The sequence below is a fragment of the Zeus faber genome, assembly GCF_960531495.2.
Source record: "Zeus faber genome assembly, chromosome: 1".
Taxonomy (NCBI): Eukaryota; Metazoa; Chordata; class Actinopteri; order Zeiformes; family Zeidae; genus Zeus; species Zeus faber.
In genome coordinates, this window is record NC_137193.1 from 10,776,298 (window position 1) to 10,800,961 (window position 24,664).

The 24,664-nt window shown below is 47.6% G+C and overlaps 1 protein-coding gene across 1 annotated transcript in view; it reads right to left on the reverse strand.

Moving 5' to 3' along the window:
- epha10 (EPH receptor A10) overlaps window positions 1–24,664 on the reverse strand; it is a gene marked incomplete at both ends in the record, with an annotated part of 179,505 nt that overhangs the window by 126,975 nt on the left and 27,866 nt on the right. Inside the window, 2 exons of the mRNA XM_080004599.1 lie at window positions 7,053–7,725; window positions 11,717–11,781. Of these exons, the coding sequence (XP_079860725.1) occupies window positions 7,053–7,725; window positions 11,717–11,781 (738 nt within the window). The remainder of the gene's footprint in view (window positions 1–7,052; window positions 7,726–11,716; window positions 11,782–24,664) is intronic.

The following is a 24,664-nucleotide window of genomic DNA, read 5'->3' on the forward strand; positions in this document are numbered from 1 at the left end:
AGGTCAAACCGGGACAAGATAAAGATCACACTTCATCGAGGGGAATTTCGGGAGAAGAAACCGAAACGTCTCCCAAGTCTTCATCTCCCTCTACGCCCCCTGTGACGTCATCGCCCACGACGCGAGATCCACCGCAAAGCGCGGGTCCCGGAAACCCGCCGGACGAGTCTTCGCTCCGCCCCAAACGCTGAGGAGGCGTCGGCCGGCGAGGCGGGGAAGGGGAACTGGCCCCAGACGTCCCAGCATGCACCGGGGCGACCGCGAGGGGACAGGGGACGGGGGGGGGGGGGGACGAAGAAGAAGCTCGGAGGACGCCGCTTCCGAGGCCGTCGGCGCTTTGAATAGTCGGTGCCGGCGAACGGCTCGAGACGACAGAGGAGGAGGAGGAGGAGGAGGAGGAGGAGGAGGAGGAAAGGAAGGAGAGAAGGAACGGTGGCGGTGGAGATGAAAGGATGAGGAAACTTAAAATGGAGGAAAGGGAAGAGAAGGAGAAGGGGACGAAGGAGGACGTAGGAGAGCTTGTATGAGGGATGAGAGAGAGAGAGAGGGAGAGAGAGAGAGAGAGGGAGTGGGGAGAATGGTGTTGAAAACTAGATGGAGAGATGGGGAAGAGAGAGATGAGGGAGAGAGGGAGAGAGGGGGGAGAGAGGGGGGAGAGAGAGGAGCGAGAGAGAGGGGAGAGGCGGGGGGAGAGGGGGAGAGAGAGAGAGAGGGGAATGGTGGTGAAAACTAGATGGAGAGATGGGGAAGAGAGAGAGAGAGGGGGAGAGAGAGGGGGAGAGAGTTGGGGAGAGAGGGGTTGAGAGAGAGGGTTGAGAGAGAGGGGGGAGAGAGAGGGGGGAGAGAGGGGGTTGGGAGAGAGGGGGGGGAGAGAGGGGGTTGAGAGAGAGATGGGAGAGAGAGAGAGAGGAGAACGGTGTTGAAAACTAGATGGAAAGATGGGGAAGAGAGAGAGAGCGGGGGAGAGAGAGAGAGAGAGAAGGGGGAGAGAGAGGGGGGAGAGATAGAGGAGCGAGAGAGAGGGGAGAGGCGGGGGGGAGAGGGGGAGAGAGAGAGAGAGAGGGGAGGGCGGGGAGAGAGAGGGGGGAGAGAGAGTTGGGGAGAGAGAGGGGGGAGAGAGAGTTGAATGGTGTTGAAAACTAGATGGAGAGATGGGGAAGAGAGATGAGCGAGAGAGAGAGAGAGAAGGGAGAGAGAGAGGGGGCCGAGAGAGAGGAGCGAGGGAGAGGGGAGAGGCGGGGGAAGAGAGGGAGGGGAATGGTGGTTGAAAACTAGATGGAGAGATGGGGAAGAGAGAGAGAGGGGGGGCGGGAGAGAGGGGGTGAGAGAGTTGGGGAGAGAGAGGGGGGAGAGAGAGGAGAATGGTGTTGAAAACTAGATGGAGAGATGGGGAAGAGAGATGAGCGAGAGAGAGAGAGAGAGAGGGGTGGGGGGGTGGGGGCGGGGGAGGAGAACAGCATTCAAACCTAATAATATTGAGAGATTACGGCGGAAAGGGGGAGGAGGAGGAACAAAGAACCAGGGAGGAGGTGAGAGGCGAGGAGGGGAAGTTAAGAAGATAGGCGCGGAGGAGGAAATGGAGGGGAAAAATGACCGGGGGAGGGTGAATGAGGAAAGATGATGGGATGGGGAGGGAGGGAGGGAGGGGGTGATGAATACGCCTTGGGCTGCACAATGGGAGAGCAAACAACGGAGATAATCAGAGGATCGGCTGCAGGCACGCGCCACTCTGAGTAATTATATAGAAAGAGTAGCACGCCTTAATTACCACACACACACACACACACACACACACACACACACACACACACACACACACACACACACACACACACACACACACACACACACACACACACACACACACACACACACACACACACACACTTTTCCATTCCCACTTCATTTGGGGGAGTGCACATGTGTATCTGTGTGTGTGCACGTGCACTGTGGCCGCATTCGTGCATCTATGCAATGTCCACTCAAACCGAACCCCAACCCTATGCATGCAACACAAACGGACTTGGGAGGGGGGGGGGGGGGGAAGTCTATGAGGGCACACGGATGGAAAAATCTATGTATGTCTGCACGCACACGCACACACACACACACACACACACACACACACACACACACACACACACACACACACACGTTGAGTGTGAGGTGATATGTTAAGCTCTGAAGGAGGCTCTGCTCTGACCTGGGACGGATGGCCTCCATGTTTTCCAGCTCCAGGAGAACAACGCTCTCCACTCGCTTCTCCTCCTGTTCTATTACATAAGGACTGGGCAGTAGCCGTTGCCCCGGTCGCCCCGGGCAACAGGACCATGGCCACCGTTAACAGTCGCGTGCCTTAGCACCGTCTCGTGGGGCCGAGCAGTGCAGTCAACATCAAACCTTAAAATGTCTTGATCTGGCATCCCAAGGAAACATCTGAACCCTGTTCAAACTAGTGCAGTATTTATTTTCAATTTGCCATGACTTCATTTTTATTGCCCAATTATCTATCAATGTATATCTAGCTACATACCTACATATCTTAAGACTTAAATATGGGTTATAATTATATCGGATCCATATCACTGAACTATAAAATGATTAAAACCATTTTGTCAGCTGACGTGTTTGGCAACCTGGCAACCTTTTCTAAAAGGTTTGCATCGGGTCCTGAATATAGTATTTCTATTTAATCTTTATATCACTATATCTATGATATATAATCTCTCTCACGGGTCAGTTCTACACATATTACTGGTCTGTGTGGGCAGTGGATTGTGGGTAAAGAGTCTCGTTCAGTCCACTTCACGTTCTTCTCCCCCTAAATCCAGCCCTACACTCAGCACTATTAGTTACCTCATTAAAATATAAATATTTCTCTCATTGATCACAGCCATGGGGGAGTTTTGCATCACAGCCAATATGGTGGTTAAAATAAATTAATCATACGCAAAGATTTTTTGTATCCACAAAATAATTGTGTAGTGTTGACATTTTGTTTATTTTTATTTATTCAACGTCCAGCTCAGATGACAAAATACAGCTCATTATTGGTATACGAGGTACAATGAGTTGAATTAAAGCTAGAGGACGTGAATGTGACTTATGTGTATATGTTTTTATTTATTAATAATAATAATAATCTATTTTTTATCATTTTTCATGCTACAATTGAACAGTTGAACCAATGAAAAGACAGAACAGAAACGGGAAAAATAAACAGAAAAATAATTAAATTCAATAAAAAAAAAAAAACAAGCTCCTTCATCATTATCTGGAGCATTGTTTGATGGATCCAGTGACGAGGATGAACGAGGTTTTAGAGAAATGGATTGCAGCTAAACACACACTGATCTGAGGTAATCCACCAGTCCACTGTGTGTGTGTGCTCCTCCTCTCTACTCACACCATTATCAGTAGCTACTCGCAGACAACTCGATATTATTGAGCCGCACTGAGACGCTCGCTGAACACGCCGCTCGCTCCGTTTTGCAATTAAAGCGAGATGTAAATAAGACGTAGTCGCAAACCATGGCCGCCAGTGCGCGCGCGCACACACACACACACACACACACACACACACACACACACACACACACACACACACACACACACACACACACACACACACACACACACACACACACACACACACACACACACACACACACACACACACACACACACACACAAATCAGACTTTTGTAGTCTGATTACCGAGTTAACATTCAGCAGATGGACAGACAGACAAAACAATAGATAGACAGATAGAATATACTGTATATAGATGAGTGATAGAACTATAAAATATATAGAACAACATAAAATAGATTATATGGAATGATATAATGAGTGTATAGAACAATTGACCATTATATACTGTGTGTGTATATATATATATAGAGTCACCATATTGGGGCGGTCAACATCCGCCGGTAAACAAATGCAGCGTGCGCTGGGGGGCAGGCACGTGCAGAGGGGCTGCAGAGGCTTCCCGAGCACCTGCCCCATGGTGCTCTTTTTTATTTATCTTTTTTAAATCAGGCCCTTTTTATTTTTTCCCCCAAGCGTGAATGGGCATCGAGGTGCGTGATGTGCGCACATTGAAGCGCACATCACCGGCGCCCCCATGCGCACCATCACCGGCGTCCGTGATCTGCACTCGGCTGTGCCGCTCCGTTTCCTTATGGAACAAGTCAAAACGCCGTGCGTAACAGGAACTCTCGTCGTCCAACCTCTTATTATTAATTATTATTATTATTATTATATTATAAAAACAAAACGAGAGTGCGCCGTTGACCAGAATGTCCAATAACTCCACAGATGTGGCAATGAAAGTGGAAAACAAACCCGACCATCGCCAAGGGAATGTCCCCTAGGGCAGAGGTTCCCAACCGGCGGCTCGCGGACTGTGCCGGGGCGCCGGGGTATTTGCCACTGGGGCCGTGAGAACACCACAGCAGAGCAGCAGCAGGAAACGGAGTAAATCAAATACAACTAGAGTTTTAATTTGCCTTGTTTGGAGTAAAGATGGCTCTGATCGGAGCTGTGGAGGCGCAGGTAGTAATTTGCCTTTCACGACCGGCGTTCCCCGCATTTGTTTTTCCTGCACTGAGCGACTCGAAAGTAGTGCAATAATAACTAATTGGTTATTTATTCTAAAGTCTAGCTTCGCTAAAGCTCCTAAACTGTTTAGGCGTGTTGTTAAAACATTCTCCTGTTTTTGTTCTTGTTATGTTGTTTACTGTTTTTTGACGCCCAAAGAAATCAAATCGAGACTCGAACCATAACAGCTTAGACGTCAGTGCTGAAAAAAAAAAATAATAATAATAATCCAATGTCAAATCGAGTCAGGGATTTGGAGAATCGCGACAACCTCTACATCCAGAGAACATATATATAGTACAATACATGTATTCTATAGAATGATGGTAGATACAGTATCAGTGTGTGTGCCTGGTTTAGTTCCTGGGTCTATTGAAGCGGTGCAGCTGATCGATAGCGCTGCTGCGGTGGGAGATGCTGCTCTTCACACGTTCACACCATCGCAGCTGAACGGAGCCAAAAACACCGACGGGTTGGTTTTCTCCCGCCTTCGCGGCTGCCGGTCTTACAGCTACCGTTTTAACTTTTCAAACGGGGTTTGAGCGCTTTATCTGCATGTGTTCCTGGTGCCCATCACAGGTTTTCGCTTTTTTTTGGGGTGTCTTTTGGGACATTTAATTAATTAATAACAGTTGTTTTTATTTTTCTGGTTTAAGTATCTGTATCTCTTTCTCGCAGGCTTTCACATTTTTTTTTATTACCGGCATCAAGTTTTTTCTCCCCCCGCTGGGAATGTCTTAACGTTCTTTTTTATTTCCTCTGTATTTTTAATATTAATGATATTATATTAATTCACAAATTTTCCCACCGGGGGTTTAATAAAGCGTTTTCATTTTAAATGTTATCTTAACTCCTCTAATCTGGGTCTTGCTGAATATGACGTGGCGGTCTCCAGCGTCAACGACAGTCGAGTCAAGTCGCCCCTTTGATTTTTATCCTTCGTCTTCATCCTTTCTTCCTCCTTTTTTTATTTCCTCTCTTTTCAAACTTTCCCTCCGACCGGTATCCTTTATCCCCCCCCCCCCCCCGTTTCCTTTGGTCTCTATGTTCCCCGCCTCCCCTCTCACCTGTTTAGTTATTTAATCATCCATCCATCCCTACGCACTTCCTCCCCTCCTCCTCCGCTTGTTCATCCTCCCTTCCCTCCCTCCTTCCACTTTGATCTGTTTGATGAGTCCCTGAGCAAAAAGTTGCCATAATTGCATTAACGACTATGTTATTACATAATCGCCTGCCTGCGATTATTCACATCCTTGTTCTAAAATCATCATGTCAAGCTTGAACACCCGAAAACGGAACAACAGACTACAACAAAAGAAAGGGTGAACCCATTAACCAGACACAACACCTTTGGACAGGTGAACGCCGTCGTGAACAGACAGCAGGCTGGCGGGTAAAAAAGAAAATCACAAAATACGCGCATCAATATAAGCCAAGGAGCCCATTTACATACTGACCAACAAACCATCTGCAACTTTACGGACCCGACACTTTAGTTTGTTGGAAGTTCAATTCAATTCAAGTCCTTCACAAGACACATGCGCGCGCACGCACGCCTGCCCACCCGCCCGCCCGCCCGCGCGAAATCGCGTGTGAAAGCAGACAGCGCCGCTCGGCCAATGAAACTGGCGACCGTTGACTGAGCAATCGCTGGTGACACAGAGCCAAACAGTGTCCAGTGCTGTGGACGTCAGAGCGCACGGACCCACAGAGACAGACACACACACACACACACACACACACACACACACCACCCACACACAGTGCGTGGCCATGTGTGTGCGATCGGACACGCTGTCCATTCTCTGTTCAGACACCAGCGCCAAGCAGTTTGGGCTCCGGTGTTAAAAGTCAGTCGCACGGAGCCATCTGAGGCCATTAGTCAGCTCCCTCCCTCTCTCTCCCTCTCCCTCTCCTTCTCTCTCTCTCTCTAATAAGCAGCCAGGACGCTCCTTGAACAGCAAATGAGAACGCAGGAGAGGCGCCCACGAAAGCACCGCCCTCACCGCTGACGCCACGCGCCGCTTTCCCGGCGAAATAGGGTCTCGTACGCTTTGTCACGCTTCGCTTTCTCGGAACAATTATGTTCCCGCGGTCTCCTCGCGCCTGATACGATAGTGAATAGTCAAGGTTGGCTCGCTTTTGTCGTCTGCCTCCACTCCACAGCTCCCGTGTCACTCCTCCTGTTAATCTTTCCCCTTCCCCCCTCCGACACCTCCGTCCATTGAAAAGCGGTCGTCGGCGGGGCACCCCGACCGCACCAGATGGTTGACGATTGGCCGAATATTGACACCGGCGGCAACTGGGCAACCGCTATTGTGGGCGCCCAGGATTCTCTCTCGCTCATTCCTGTCCCCCCCCCCCCCCCCTTCCCACACCACCACCCTTCTCAAGCTCCTTCGCTCCACAACACGACCGCCCTCAAGCTCCTCCGCCCCGCGCCCTACCTTCACAGCTGCTGTGTCCCTCCTCGTAGCCGGCGCTGCAGCTACACTTCCCGATGGGCACCAGCCACTCCCCCTCGGCGCTGCAGTGCATCCTGGGAGGGCTGTCCGTGTCCACCTCCGAGTTGTTGACGCAGGCGCCGCGCACCTCCACCAGCGTGGCGAAGGCCGCCTCGGCCACCGTGTCGGGGAACACGGCGAGGTTCTGCACGGTGGCCAGGCAGCGCTTGTAGTACACCCGCACGGCCACCAGGGCCACGCAGGCGCCCACGTCCTGGAAGGCCAGGTGGAAGCCCTTGCGGTTGAGGTGGCCGATCTCGCGCACCTCCGTGTTGAGCTTCATCTTGCGCTCGCCCAGGTCGCCCTGCGTGAAGCTCTCGTCGGCGGCGATGGTGTCGATCTTGGTGTAGCGGTCCTCGCGCGTCACGCCGCCCAGGTCGCGGTCCGACTCCAGGTACAGCAGGTTGAAGGTCTCCTTGCACGTGCCGGCCACGCCCGGGATGCTGTTGCAGTCGCGCAGCGTGAACTGCAGCTCCACGAAGATGCGCTGCCCGCCGCGGCGCGCCACCCAGCCCGTCTGCAGCCAGTTGTTCTGCTGCAGCGGCTCCATCACGTTGCACACCTGGTACGTCCGGATGGGCTTGTACTTCTCATCCACGCCGCTGATCTCCTCCCACTGGGTGCGAGAGAGGGAGAGAGGACACCGCCTTTAAAAATAGCCGAAAATATCAGAAAGCGCTCCGTTTCTGACGGGAACTTACACAGGAAGGGTGGGGGCGGGGCATAAATAAGAGAATAACTGATGAAGGTGGGAAATCGAAGAGAGGGGGACGTGGGGGTGTAGAATGTGTCGAATCATTACATTTTGAGTCAGACGCGAGGAGATAGAGGCGGTAAGGAGTAAAGTGGTGAGCATCAAAAGCGGGAAAAAGACAAGAGGGGAAGAGAAGAAGTGGTCACGCAGTGGGTGGAGGATGGAGAGGAAGCGAACAGATGGAGAACAGAGCATCTGAGGCAGAAAAAGACGGTGAGGGAACACAGAGTCGATGCAGGTCAACAGGATGATGCCGCTAATCCATGCAGATGTGTGTGTGCGTGTGTGTGTGTGTTTGTGTGTGTGTGTGTGCACATGCAACATGGAATGGAATTTAATTCTTATTTTTTTCTTTCTGTAATTCTCTTTCTTCCAGTCACTCGCCTAAACTTGTTTTATTTATTCATTTAATTTGTATTTTTGTTTATTTTTTATTAATTTATTGAATGCAATATTATATTTAAGATATATATATATATATATATATATATATATATATATATATATATAATTAGGTTTTTTTTGATCATTTTGCTTGTACTGTGATCAGTCTTGTGTTGACAGTTTTGACCTATTCTATGTACCGTCGCACTGAAATAAGGTAAAAATATCCATTGCTTTTTGTCTTTTAATGCAAGACGTCCTATCTTATCAATTCAGAAGCGGATATTCTTACAGAGAAATGTCTTAGACTGACGGTCTTGTTTAAACCGCCCGTCCACCCTGCCTGAAATATCGATCATCACGCGGCGATATCAACTCAGAATCTTTGCGGCAATCAGTTGTGAAAACAAAGTTGTTTGTAATATTGATGGGAACATGGCAGAGGCATAAAGGAGGTTTTATCTGACTATTCAGGATCGATGGGCGTGCACACATCTGCTGACCCGGGCTGTTCGATGGGAACCCGGGAGTTATTCCCCCTGGATCTATATCCTCGCGGTGGATCCTGCCCTCCGCCGTGGGCTCAGTGGAGCTATGACCTTTGAACTTTCATTTATCCTTTAACTTCTATTATCCATCCCTGCGTGTTTGCGTGGAAGGTTTCGTCACGCTGCATTACGGCGCGCTGACATCCCATCGTGAAGACACGTAAGTGTGTCTGAAAGTACAATTTGTGAGAAAAACGGGGAAACTGAAACCGAACGACTTGTAAATGATAAGCGTGTGCACGTCACTGTCAAGAAAGTTATAAAAAAGGAAATGGAAAAAAAAAAAAGTGCATCGCGGTGGCAGTAGCACCTACAAATAACATCTACAATGTCTGTGTAAATACTGAACCATGGTTGACATGGAATTCAATGTAGTTACAGACCAGAACCAAGTACAAAAAAAACAACTGGAAAAAAACCAAAAACGTTCAAGTACAGTACGCACCAACAAAACCAGCTCTTAAATGTACTTAAAGTATTAATAGTAATCGTCAAATTCAGTCTATAATTTGACATCAAGTAGTACTGAACCATTTGTTCCTGCTTCCTGATTTAAAGGAGCTACATGGGTATTTAAAGGAAGTACATGGATATTTAAAGGAAGTACACAGGTATTTAAAGGAGAACATGGGTGTAAAAGTTGGTTTATTTTTAACCAACTTTTCAAATTCTCTCTCTCTCTCTCTCTCTCTCTCTCTCTCTCTCTCAAGTCTCTCCATTGTTCTCTCTCTCTCGCACCAAGTCTCTCTCTCTCCCCCAAGCGTCTCCATCGCTCTCTCTCTCCCAAGTCTCTATCGCTCTCTCTCTCTCACAAGTCTCTCTCTCCCCCCAAGTCTCTCCATCCCTCTCTCTCTCCCCCAAGTCTCTCCATCGCTCTCTCTCCCTCCAACAAGTCTCTCTCTCCCCCAAGTCTCTCCATCGCTCTCTCTCTCCCCCAAGTCTCTCCATCGCTCTCTCTCCCTCCAACAAGTCTCTCTCTCCCCCAAGTCTCTCCATCGCTCTCTCTCCCTCCAACAAGTCTCTCTCTCCCCCAAGTCTCTCCATCGCTCTCTCTCTCTCCCCCAAGTCTCTCCATCGCTCTCTCTCTCCCCAAGTCTCTCTCTCCCCCAAGTCTCTCTCTCTCCCCCAAGTCTCTCCATCGCTCTCTCTCTCTCTCTCTCCCCCAAGTCTCTCTCTCCCCCAAGTCTCTCCATCGCTCTCTCTCTCTCTCCCCCAAGTCTCTCTCTCCCCCAAGTCTCTCCATCGCTCTCTCTCTCCCCCCAAGTCTCTCTCTCTCCCCCAAGTCTCTCCATCGCTCTCTCCCTCTCCCCCAAGTCTCTCCATCGCTCTCTCTCTCTCCCCCAAGTCTCTCTCTCCCCCAAGTCTCTCCATCGCTCTCTCTCTCTCCCCAAGTCTCTCTCTCCCCCAAGTCTCTCCATCGCTCTCTCTCTCTCTCTCCCCCAAGTCTCTCTCTCTCCCAAGTCTCTCCGTCGCTCTCTCTCTCCCCCAAGTCTCTCCATCAATCTCTCTCTCTCCCCCAAGTCTCTCCATCAATCTCTCTCTCTCCCCAAAGCCTCTCACCCCCAAGTCTCTCCATCGCTCTCTCTCTCCCCCAAGTCTCTCTCTCCCCCCCAAGTCTCTCTCTCTCTCCCCCCCCAAGTCTCTTCATTGCTCTCTCTCTCCCCCAAGTCTCTCCTTTGCTCTCTCTCTCTCTCCCCCAAGTCTCTCCCTCGCTCTCTCCCTCGCGATAGATTATCTGTTCTGCTGAAATGATGAACTGCGGCGCCGTCAGTGACTAAATGAAGGTGGACGCAGTGAGCTTTCTCCCTTTTCCCTAAATTTATCGGGGCCTGGGCTTGAATAGGACAAGTCCATTAATCCAAGATTTACAGCTTTGCATGTGGTCCCAAGACCACCTCCACCTCCCGCTCCATCCACCAACCTGCACGATGTGTGTGTGTGCGTGTGTGTGTTTAAAAGTGCTTGGGCTTGAAACAATTATTTTAAAGGGTCCCGCTCTGGTATTTATCTTCAAGTCATAACTTAGCGCGCAAGTTTTTACAAGCCGGATCGATCTGTGTGTGTGTGTGTGTGTGTGTGTGTGTGTGTGTGTGTGTGTGTGGCGAGGGTTCTCAGTCTAACTTGGATTAGCCTCATCGATTAATGATAATGATGAGTCCTGGACCGGAGAGAGGGGTAAGCAGGGAGGGAGGAAAGGAGGGAGAGGGGGGGAGTGGGCGAGGGACAGAGGGAAAGAGGGGGGTACTAGAGATAGAGGAGACATAGAGGAGACATGAGGAAACAGAGTTCAAAAATAAGAAAGAAAGATTAAATTCAGAGGGAGGAGTGGTAAAAAGAAAGTCACAAAGAATGGACAATAAAAAAGGACGGAGGAGAAAAAAGAGAAAGAGTGGAATAATAAAAGAAGGAACAACCAAAATAAAGAGGGAGGAGTGATAAAAATAAACAAACAACCAATAAAAAAAGAAAGTGAGGAGGTGTGAAAATTAACAGAGAAAAAAATAAAAAGGGAGGATTGTATAAAGAAACAGAGGAACAAAGAAGGTAAGAATGAAAGGAGGGAGGAGTGATAAAAAGAAACAATCAAACAATAAAGAAAGCGGGAAGAGGTGTGAAAAGAAAGAAAGACACAAATAATCACAAAAACAAAAAGGAAGGAAGGAGGTGGGGGTGAAAAGAAACAAAGAAGGGGAGGACAAAAGAAAGGAGAAGGAGGGATGAAGAGAAAGAACGAAGGAAAACAGGGAGGGGAAGAAAGAGAACAGCCGAAAAAGGGGCGAGAGAATAAAGGGAGGAATGAAAGTGGTGGACACACACACACACACACACACACACACACACACACACACACACACACACACACACACACACACACACACACACACACACACACACACACACACACACACACACACTCTTACTCCGTTGGGAGGGTACGACGTCCAGCCCAGTTCTGCCTGAGTCTCTTTAGAATTGAGCAGCACCACTGGAAGGAAGGAAAGAAAGAAAGAAAGAAAGAAAGAAAGAAAGAGAGGAAAAGAGAAGAAGTCAGGTGAGGTGATTTGCTGTCGTTTTCTCAGATAAACCGATCAGAGCGAACAGCATTTTGGGTGAAAACATCACAGTGGACATCACATCACGGCGCATCCGGATTTGGAGGAATTTGGGAAAAAGAGTGGTGGTTGGTTAGGGCACGACTTTAAATGACTGAGGTTTCCGGGTCCAAGGAGAGACAGAGAGAGAGAGACAGGGAGAGGGAGAGAGACAGGGAGAGGGAGGGAGACAGAGAGAGAGAGACAGACAGACAAGCATTTTCAGCACCACGGACAGCGACACGCGAGTTGCACAGGGTGCAGGGGGAGCTGTCCCCCAAAGAAAGGTCCTGAAGTAACGGAACGAAAGGAAGAGCGGAACAAACAAAGAGAGGGGAGGAAGAATAAAGACGGACGGACTAGTGGAGTCCGACTCCAGTCTCTGGAACCCTTTCGTTTCTAGTTTAGTGGTGGGTTTATGTACATCACTTATATTTTTAGGTATATTCTTTTACTGAATTTATGGTGTTTTTGCCTTTTTCCTTTCTCAATTTTAGATGAGATTTCTTAACGTATCCATCCATCTTTTACACTATTCCTCATTGTTTGATGAAAAAAATAGAATCTTTTTTTATAAGTCTTATCGCGATTTATCATGATTTCAGGCTCTGTATTCTTTAGGATTTTGGTTATAGTAATATTGTGATATAGTTAAATGCTGCCGTTAAGGAGCATTAGAGTAAAGCAATGGGACTTCCTGAACGTCATAGACTGTTCTAGCTGTTCCAATCAACGGTCATAATATCCACACACACTTGTGTGTGGATCTGTCTCATGAAATCACCGATAGTTATTCACCAAAATATCGTCAGATTATCAATATCGAGGTATTCGTTGACAAATAAAAAATTGTGATATTTGAATTTTTTTTTTTTCCAAACATCGCCCAGCTCTCTGGAATGTGGTCTTCAAAAGCGTATCCAGAGAAATAACACAAAATGGCATTAAGATTAGTCCAGCCCCCAAAACGTGGTGAAAACAGCGGTTTGTGCAGGAATCCCTCCTCTGCGGCAGAGACTGGAGACGTCAACACATTCATCTTAATCCATGGTTCCGCATCAACATATGGTTGGAGCTGCTTTTGATAATGGCTGTTTTGTTTTTCTACACGCCACTACAATGATTTTTTGGCTTTTTTTTTTTTTCCCCGAGCCGATTTGGAAGTCAAACTCCAAGGCCCGGTCCGACGCCCCAGCCCCAGACTCTTATTTTGTTTGCAGCACCTCGCGGCGCCTCAGAGCTCACGGCTCGGTACCTCTTGGTGCTTTTGATCCCCGTCCTTGAAAAGAGTGCGAGTTTAAGTTGTTGAAATTCAGCTTCGGTTATTGTGTAGTATCAGACGAGAAAAAAAAACAAAAAAAAAAAAAACCCAAAATGGTGAAATGGCTCGAGTCGGTCGGTAGGGTGGAGTGCTTGTCGACACGTAACCTTTTCTTTTTTAACATCCACCAAGTTTCTCTCCGTGAAAGTAACACCTTCCCACGGCGACATGACAAATGCTCGCCGTAGTCAGAGGAAGAAAGACAGGGGAAAAAAAGAACACAAGTCACTGACATTAATAGCCGCGATGACGCGCGCGCGCGCACACGCACGCGCACGCGCACACGCACGCGCACACACACACACACACACACACACACACACACACACACACACACACACACACACACACACACACTCTCTCTCTCTGACTCAGGAGGCCTTGAAACGGAGCTCACTGACTCAAGAGCCGCCATCCGGGTGAGTCACGCTCCAGTCCGAGGCCTCGAGGAGGGACAAAAAATATTTGTATACAAAAGGCGAAAACGTATTTTCCACACTGATCTACAATTCCAGAAGGAAACTATCTATCGGACAGAATATCGTCCCATCCATAAAAGGGCGATATCACAAGACGCGACGGCACCAGACGTCGAGACGGTGAACGTCGTCTTGGGGGAGCATCGCGGTAAAGCAAACGCCATTTCCTGAGCTTCATAGGCTCTTCTCATCAAATGCATTTTAAAAAAACACAAAAAAAAAAAAAAACGCTCCCAGGGAACCGACTCTTCCGAACAGCGAGAGAGAGAGAGAGAGAGAGAAAAACAATCAAAAGAAAATCAAGGTTAAATCAATGATATCCCCTCCCTCCTTGTTTGTCGGGTTAATAATGCCACTGGAATTCAAAGAGCGCTGAAGAGTTCAGGCTTAGGGAGGATGAGGGGGAGAAGGGGATGAATGAGCTTCCTCCCTCGGATAAAGACGGCGTCGCTTCTGGAGCGGCGGCGCGGAGAGGCCTTGACCGAGCGAGAGATGGCGCCGCACGCACCCGGTTCCGTGGCGTGCGTCGCTTGACGGCGGTGTAAAGCCCCGAGCAGGGCCCCCTGCGCAGGCACGATAACGCGCAGAGCTTTAGTGGCATTAGGGGAACGCAGAGCGGGCGGAGACGCTATGGAGCGATATGAAGAAAGAGAGGAGAAAGGGGGGGAGGACGTATGCCAGCGGAAGGAGGGGAGAAAAATGTAAAGAGGGAGGGGAGGAGGGGGGAGGAGGGGGGAGGAGGGCGGAGGAGGGCGGAGGAGGGGGGGAGTCGCTCTGCGGAAAAAATAGTCAGCGAGGGGGAAATGGCAGGAATAAACTGAATAAGACGTGAGACATAAGGAACACAATCTGCCTCCGGGAGCAGTCAGTCAGTCAGTAAATAAGTCAGTCAGTCACTTATATCGACAGTTTATTTTGTCAATAAGTCAGTAAATAAGTCAGTCAGTCACTTATTTAGACAGGTTATTATGTCAATAAGTCAGTAAATAAGTCAGTCAGTCACTTATTTAGACAGGTTATTATGTCAATAAGTCAGTAAATAAGTCAGTCAGTCACTTATTTAGACAGGTTATGTCAATAAGTCAGTAAATAAGTCAGTCAGTCACTTATTTAGACAGGTTATTATGTCAATAAGTCAGTAAATAAGTCAGCCAGTCACTTATTTAGACAGGTTATTATGTCAATAAGTCAGTAAATAAGTCAGTCAGTCACTTATTTAGACAGGTTATTATGTCAATAAGTCAGTAAATAAGTCAGTCAGTCACTTATTTAAACAGGTTATTATGTCAATAAGTCAGTAAATAAGTCAGTCAGTCACTTATATCGACAGTTTATTATGTCAATAAGTCAGTAAATAAGTCAGCCAGTCACTTATTTAGACAGGTTATTATGTCAATAAGTCAGTAAATAAGTCAGTCAGTCACTTATTTTGACAGGTTATTATGTCAATAAGTCAGAAAATAAGTCAGTCAGTCACTTATTTAGACAGGTTATTATGTCAATAAGTCAGTAAATAAGTCAGTCAGTCACTTATTTAGACAGGTTATTATGTCAATAAGTCAGTAAATAAGTCAGTCAGTCACTTATTTAGACAGGTTATTATGTCAATAAGTCAGTAAATAAGTCAGTCAGTCACTTATTTAGACAGGTTATTATGTCAATAAGTCAGTAAATAAGTCAGTCAGTCACTTATTTAGACAGGTTATTATGTCAATAAGTCAGTAAATAAGTCAGTCAGTCAATTATTTAGACAGGTTATTATGTCAATAAGTCAGAAAATAAGTCAGTCGGGGTCTATGCCGATCTGGCAAATGGGAACCACGATGCCAAGTCTAGTCTAGTTAAAAAATCTAATATGGCTTAATGGGGAGAGAGAGAGAGAGAGAGAGACAGACAGACAGACAGACAGACAGACAGACAGACAGACAGACAGACAGACAGACAGACAGACAGACAGACATGGTGACGAGAGGGAGACCGAGACAGGGGGGTTGATGAGCGGGAGAGACAGAGAGGGGGTGATGAGGGAGACCGAGAGAGAGAGAGGGGGGGGGGGGGGGGTGATGAGAGGGAGAGGGGGGGACACAAGGAAAAGAAAGTGGACTAGAAGCACACAGCAGGGGGGCGAGAGTAGACGCTGGGCACCGAAAGAGAGAAACAATCTGGAAAGAGCGAGAACGAGGGAATAACACCCTGCAGCCCGTGGTCTGAACCAGTGGTCATGACACACAGTGGCTAAACACTCATTTGGGAGGTTATTTATTAAATAGTTGTCCTCCATCGTTAAAGGTGACAATGTGGATCGGCGCGCCAGGCGTGGGGTTTTTTCAGCAACACTGGCCCCAATCCCAACTCTACTCACGCAAAAAAGAGGGAGAAAAAAAACAAAGGCTTTTTATTGTTTCCAAAAAATAAACAAGCAAATCCCTATGAATACACCTGGATGTTTCCAAAAATAACAGAGCAGGAAGAATGTGCCGTGCGCTGACCATGTATTTTGGCAGCTGAGATGAAACGGTGCATTATTTATTTGAATGCATGGGACCTCTTTTCATTGTAATTGAACCTGTGCTGTCAGCATGCTGGGCATACAACACAGTGTTTGTGCCATTGCTTCTAGCACAGAGTGAGTTCTGCAAGTGGAGTTCACCTGCCATGCAACTCTTTATTAATTCTTCATCATCATCAAGAACTGCTGCAATAACTCTGTCCTGTGGACGAGCTGTGGGATGACAAGAGCACAGCTTTGTTTTTTTTCCCCCCACAGAACCGCCACCAATCCCCCCTCTTTGGTGAACTATTTTACCATGTTTGGGTCTATAAACAACTACAAACACTACTGCAAGAGGGGGATATTCGGGTGAGAAAATTTAACATAGAACCAACAGCACCCTACCCTGCAGCCACAGAAGACCCCCGAGCCCCCAGGGAAGCCGGACACCCGTGGAGCAACCCCCGCACCCGAGACCTGCACCCCGGGGGCACACGCATGCAACCCACCGCCACGCGGAGGCACAAGACGCAGCCGCAGGCGCAGAACCCGGGCTGCAGGCGACAAGCGCGGACCGACACCTCGCCTGAACCGCCCGCCCCGCCCCGCCGGCGGGACCTCCATGCCCACCCACCCACGACCGCCGACCGCGCGGGCCACGAGCATCCATCCGACGAGCAGGGCGTGCTCAGCGCAGGGCACCCAGGTTATATGGAACCTTCATTTGTGGCACAGTCCACACTCCACATATTCAGTGGAGTTTCTCCCAAGTCCAGATCATCATTTAATACATTTTGGTACTGTGACAACTGAGAAAAAAAATACTTGGAAGGAGGGCTGAGCGGATATTGACAAAATCCCATCATCGCAGTAGTTTTCTGACACCTCAATGTCGATCATTTGGGGATATTTGGGATGACGACTGCTTCCATAAGAGGTTTTTGAGAAGCCTTCGTGATGTGGATTCTGTCCATCGATTAGAACAGCTAGAATAATACTCAAGACAATATTTAACCATATTGTGATGACCCAAATTTCCATTATGACCATATATCGCCAAATATTTAGCTCGTGAAGTCAAATACACATTTCCCCCTCGTTCTAGGGTTCTGTAGGCATGCTCTCAGCAATGGCTCTCTCTCATACATTTCAATCATACAAGTATCAATGTTCAGGATTCCCATTATATTCACATTTTTTTGTGTCGTTATATTTTGTCGTCTTTCGGTATTCAATCAAACGGCACCAAATCCAAAGCTCCGACCGCCTACCCCTTCTGCTCATCGAATTGAGCGGCGAAATAACTGAGCTCTGCCTTGCCCGATTCGGGACGGGAGCCACGCATCGGGGGCCACGGTCGAGTGTTTACCGAGCTCTCGCCTCCGCCCTCCGGTTTCCGTGGTGACGGGAGGAGAGCGGGAGTCACGGGAGGAGGGGGGGGTCACCGGGGTCAAGGGCGCTCGGTTCCTCTGCCGGAGCAGAGTTTGTGGGAAAAACACGTCGCGAGCGAGGAGGAGGTGTGAAGCGCAAACAGAAAATGGTTCTCGGAGAATCTAATTGGACTTCTGAGAAAATCTGTCTCCAAGATGCTAAACCAAAAAAACGATATTACCATCAAACATTTTGGCTTTCCTCAATTGTTTTTCCAGTTATCGGTGGAGTAAACACAGAGGGAACGCCACGAAATGAGTGACTGTTTTTATGGGAATTTGAGGAGAAAATTCTTGGAAAATATCTTATGGATAAAGAATCCCAACAGTGTCTGTTCATGTTCAATTATGTCCGAAATGTTTTTCGTAAAAGTATTATCTGGCCAAAAAAAATGTAGCTTTCTTCAAATAATAAGTGGAGTAAATGGAGGAGAAGTGACTAACGGACAGAGCAGATGGGAAACAAAAAAGAGAATCCGCCAAAATATTTCAGCTTTGCTCAGTGATTCCCTCAACAGATTTGATATGAGCAATTTTAGGCGACCATCAAGACGAAGTTGTGTCTTACGGAGCCCGACACCGACCTTCGGAAGTGGCAGCCCAGTTGGCGACCGTGCCTTAGCTGCTGGTTGCCAAGACAATACGTTCGCCGAATTTTAACAGAGAGTGATTTAATTGCGGCCGTTTGTTTTTTTTCCCCCCAATCACATGGAAATTGGCTGTCAATGGCCAAAATGTGAGGCAACCGGGCAACCACTACGGTCCACGTGATAATTCCCTCCCAGAGAAATGCCCCTGCCCTCCCCCACACCTTCCCAATTCAGAATTCACCACGCTTCCATTCAATGGGTTCCTGGGGGACGGGGGGGCGGGGGGGTACTTATCAGCCAGCCTCCAGAAGGGCCGGCCGGGGGTGGGCTCAGGGAGCTCAGCCTTCCCAGGGAGAGAGCACCGCGATGGGGGAACCAAGAACAGAAACACCCCTCCCTGGAGCCCAGGGTCCAGGAATGATTGCGTCTAAGTACCAAAGACAAGGGGGGGGGGCGACAAACATGAGCGGAAGGAGAGAGAAAGGAATTTTCGGAATCTGGAAGCGACCCTGTGGGTTCCCGGTCTAGAAAAACCTACGGGCGCAGAGAAGAAGGAGAATTTACAGGTTTTACAGGCAAGAAAATAAAGGAGCCCGGTCGAGGTGGAGGAATAAAACGGATGAACGGACGTGGATATGAAGTGTCACATAAAAGAACACAAACGGGCGGATGATAAATGCTCTCTCTCTCTCTCTCTCTCTCTCCCTCTCCCTCCCCCTCTCCCTCTCCCTCTCCCTCCAGCAGGAGCAGCAGCACATTAGTGGCGAACTGGGCTCTGCTTTTAACAGTGTCATTAAACCTTCAGCTCCAATTAGGTGACACACTGTGCTGGCGAGACACCGGGCGGCCGCTTCGGAGGCTCAGGGGGGAGCGGTAGCAGGGAACGCTCAAGTGAAATGAATCGAAGATAACTGTCTGGAAGCTCCTATAGCGTGCGTGGTGTTTCGCTGCATTACAAAATGGTTATTATAGATAGCTATTTTTTTAGCTTTTATTTATTTTTTATTTTTTCCCCAGATTGTCTTATAAGTTTCTAAAGAAATAAAATAAATGTAATTTTAATTCCTGAACCGTATCTTAATCCCTTAATCCCCCTCGGGATGAAGAGAGTACCTATCTGTTAAAGATGGGTATTGGGCAGGTTGTAACAATTCCATTTTTATTTAAAAAAAATAAGTTACCATTCAATTCAAAATGTATTTTATCCGATATTGATGGGGTGGCTCACGAGTATAACCTCATCAGTATAACCATCTGACTTGCATGAGAAAATATTTCTGAAAAAAAAAAAAAAAAAAAAAAGTATATGAAAACAATTATTCGCGCGCGCGCACACACACACACACACACACACACACACACACACACACACACACACACACACACACACACACACACACACACACACACACACACACACACACACACACACACACACACACACACACACACACACACACACACACTTAATTTAAGCGGAGCGCGGTCGCATAACTTCCAAACAAAGTATCGATGATTCAGTTGCATAATCAATTCCCAGCCCCACCCAAAAAAAAAAAAAAAAAACTTGCATCAAACATGAATAAATGAATCAATTCAATAAAACAAAACTTTAAAAGGAAAAAACGCAAACGGCATTGCACGCGTGCAGAGCTGACCCATCGAGATCCCTCCTTCCTCCTCTTTGGTCCAAGAACGGACCCAAGCGGGGAAGGGAACGAGGAGAGGGAAGTCAGAGAGGAAGAGGAGACGGCGGCGGAAGCGGACGGAGAACTTTTTCCATTTGGAGCGTCTGGTTAAAGGGTGTAATTGGTTGTCTGGGTGGAGCGGAGGGAGGACGGGGGACGAGGGGGCTCCTGTCAGCTCCCATTGCTGGGACGACCACACCGTTTAGCTGGGGAGCCCACGTCCACCGCTATTACCCAGAGGACAAAACTAGAGGGACGATATATCCGTATAATACCCATATCGCGATTGGAGACGGAGGCGATGGTCTACCCTACATAACATACCAATTCGTATACTGTCCATAAAATTGATTTTGTATATTGTATATACTGTATTTGACTATTTCTGTTTGGTATTTTTCATCTATATTCCGCAATTTATTTTATATTTTTACTTAACTTTTTATTCTATATCATTATTATCATCATTGTTTGTATTTTTAAATTTTTTCTAATTAAATGCAAACCACCTGCACAAGCACACCAATCCTGCCCATGACCGCTTCCTTCACGCACACACATAAATGTATCCGGCGGAATAAACCCGCTCTGATATCGCAACGTAGTTGAATGTTGTCTCTGATTAAGGATGCCTTACAGATGCCTTTTTTCTTTCAAATTTCTAATATTTCTGGCGTGTGAATACCTTACTCAGCAAGAGCCGTCGCCAGATGGGTCGATATCGAGCTGAGTTTCATCCCGGCCTCGTGCTGCCTTAATATCTGTGGCTCAGGTGATTCGAGTCATGAAACCAAGATTGTGATTGGTCCAATCTTCTTCTTCTTCGTCTTCTTCTTCTGGGTAAAGGCATCGGAGATTCCCGACACGAGGCGTGGGCTAACACACGCGTCTTACATTCACTGACTTCCTCGAAATCTTCCGAGCGCGAAAGCGTTGTGGAAGTGGAGTTGCTCGACGGACTGGGAGCAGGTGAAGCGGAGTACGAGGTGGATGTTTGAAACAAATGCTGCACGGAGACGTTGGCAGACGGCGGTGGAGCGGGTCGCCTCGAGCGGTGAATCTCACGCTGGTTTTTTGTAGAAGGCGCCCCCCCCCCAAGAACAACAGCAAGAGGAACTTCACGACAATCCCTCAGCTGCCTCAATCCCCTGCAGCACGCAGGCAGGCAAACCAACGGGGGAGCGAGACGGGTCTTGCAGGTGAAGGTTAGGGGTTCGGGGGGGAAAAACCAGATAAGAAATATAGAGGAGAGCCGGAAGCACCGCGGCTTCATGTTGCCTCCTCTGAGCGGTTTCCATAGAAATGGATCTGTTTGAAACCCCCATTCGTTATACTGAGAGTTGTTTAAATTCAGTACGATAAGCAAAGCTGATGATAAGAAATATGACAATATCCGACCTGTCCGTGGGATGTATGACTGTAGGGCTGGGCCACATTGACAAAAAAATCTAGTATCATGGTATTTTTAGGCGCATGCCTCCAGTTTATTACTTCATTAGTTGTGTACACCAAAATGTATTTGATATGACTTGATAATCCAACACTCAAAGATTATGTTTTGCCCTGCACCACATATACACACTATAATAAGGCCGGGCAATATTGACAAAAATCTATAATTTGACAGTATTTTGGGGGCGACTTTCAGAAGAAATGTGGCTATTATGACCAACAGAAGCTGGAACAGTTCAGAAAAGTGCATTATTTTACTGAAATGCTCCTTAAAGACAACATTTAACTATAACGCCATATTAGAAAAAACGAAATTCCAGAGGGTTTAAAGTCTCCAACCACAATATCCATGTTATGTTGATATATCGCCGGGCCCTATGATATAAAATAGCACCTGGAACAGGACAGGTTCACACGGGTAGCAGAGTGTGACCCTCATTCAACCAGTGTTGGAGGGCTTTCATAACACATGTGTGTGTGTGTGTGTGTGTGTGTGTGTGTGTGTGTGACGGGAGCTCAACCTTTCATGAAGACTCATTCAGCTACACAAACACGTGATGGTGCAGCAGTGGCTGCGGGGGAGAGAGATACCTGTGCACGTCCGCAAACGAAACAAACAGACGAATTAGTCCACCGAGACCCGGCCTCCAAAATAATGAAAAGGGATCCCACTACGGCTTCTTGGGAGATTCGCTCCCCGCTACCCCAAGTGGTTACAGGTCAAAAACAGCAAGATGCATCGTTTAATTAACGCAGCTTTTTGAGACACTGGAAGGGGTTACAACTGAGTTGACAGGAGCTAGGCTAGCTGCTTCCCCCTGTGGCCATGCACTGTGCTCACACAGTTAGCACGCAGCCCGTCACTCTCTCTACCCGACTCACAGGGATGCTGTCAGGATCAGCCCTTCTCATCTGAACCTGGGTAAGATGGACAAAAGGATAATTTCGCTCAAAAATTGGAGTATCCTTCCAATTTGGGGGGGAAATTTGCCCATGACGGCTGCCAATTCCACGACTACAGTGTCATGTCCGTATTTAAGATATCCAGTGTCTAAATGCAATAAGTAGAGGGAACCACCCACTGTTCACAAAAAATAAATAATTAAATAAATAAATAAAAAAATCTAAGGCCCTCTCCATTGCTCCTTTGATAGACAACCGACACAACCTCTGCCACAAGTAAGAGTTTGATATTTGGGCCTGGGTGTCCTCTGGACGTCACATCTCAAAAGGAAAGCGCACGGCGTCACACTCACGCTTGCGCTCGTGGTCTTTCAATCCCCCAAATAATTTCATATCATATATAAAAATCTGCATTTTTGGACGGAGGCCCTAGAGCAGGGGTCAGGAACCTATGGCTCTTTCGATGACTGTATATGGCTCGCAGACAAGTAATAAATAATTATTCTGTGTCATTTTAAAGTAAAACTGGTAAGAGAAATTACAATTTTGAAAAAAAAATTCAAAATATAAATGTGATGGACAAAGGGCCTTTTTCACGGCGCCCTGCCCCTCCCGGGTCTCTGCTCGGGCGCCACTTGTGGGAGTCTCTGCCCACAGGTGAGGCTTTAGGGAGGGAGAGGGAGTCTTTCTGGCGAGAGTTTTATTGTTCATTTCAACATGCGGCACGCAGGCCACAATTATATATATCACTGGGGATTATTATAATAATTGTGGGTAATAATGATCCTCTCGGGCGCAGGAGGAGCGGCGTTCCACTGCTGGGCTGCTTACCAGCCCGTGCGCCGATGCCCTCTGTAAGACAGACAAACATGAAGAAAACTCCCCGCCTCCAGTCGGAGCAATCGGCCGAACACAAGTGGACGGAAATGGAAAAAACTTCAATATGTGTGTGACAAATAATCTCTTGAACTTGAAGACCAGCTGATTCTTAAAACTTGGAAGGAGCTTCCCGTCACATAGCAGCGTGTGAGTGTTGACCATGCTTGGCTCACGTTGAACTGATGGAAGCCTCAAGGCAGCAGGAAGCTCAGCCTCACTATGTATGAAGCAGACGACAAGGCCACCAGCAAAAACAGGCAGCACCACAAGTCGCATTAATGGTAAAAGGTATTTCATTTATTATTGGTTAGCTACAGTATAACAACAATATTATTAAGAAGAATAAAGAGAAATGTATTATATATATATAGCGCTTTTTTAAGTACCCAGAGATGTCTTATACGTTAAAAATGTATGCCTCACTTAAAAAAGGCACGCATTAAGTTGCATTCAATTTTGTTAAATATTATATGGCTCACAAGGAAATAGATTTAGAAATATTTAGCTTTTATGGCTCTCCAGGCCAAAAAGGTTCCCGACCCCTGACCTAAAGCCTGGACCTGCCGGGGGCCGCACAGGTGGCCAACGCGTGTCAGAAAACACACTTTTGGAGCTTCATCTACATACGCCAAGTTTGGCCGGCTCTCGCAGCCGTGAGCGGCAACATGTGTGTGTGTGTGAGAAATGTTCCAGTGCGTACAGTAGCAGGTGCATGTACCCAAGGAGTCTTCCAGAAGAAGACTGTTGAATAATAGAAGGACACACACACACACACACACACACACACACACACACACACACACACACACACACACACACACACACACACACACACACACACACACACACACACACACACACACACACACACACACACACACACACTGCATTATTTAACTTAACACTCATTCAGCCCCCTATGTTTCTCACTGTAAGTGCAACAAAGAGAGGGAGTGAAAACCGAGGAGGGAAAGAAAGAACGGATGGGTGGATGATGACGATGGTGAAGTTATTCACAAACACACCGGGGACACAGACACATTCCTATTTCTATTTCTTTCCATCTCCACCTGCACCTCCTTGCCGTCATCTTCCACCTCTTGTGTTACCTTGGCACCGCCTGCCGGGGCCCTCTTCAACCTCCTCCTCCTCCACCTTTCTCTGACGCTTCACCGCGTCAACTCCTCCATCCCTTACTCTTCCCTTACCTTAGGCCATCCACCTCCTTTGATGACCCGCTAGTGATCTGGAGCTACCTCTTGAGCTACTGCCCCAAAGACATATTTATATAAAAATAGAGAATAAAAATAAAAGCAGTTGACACTACCACTCCGCCAGCCCTAAAACTTTAACGCAAATAAAAACGTTGCAGTCTGGCAAACGGCAAACTGGCGCAGGCGGAGGCCAGCTCTTCTACCTCTACTCGTGCGGCCCTCGACGTCGGGATGCACCTTTTCTCGTGAGAATCCTGCACGTATGACAAATATTTTGAGCGCACCGTTAACGGGGTACACTAAAATATATAAGACCAATTTTACAACTCC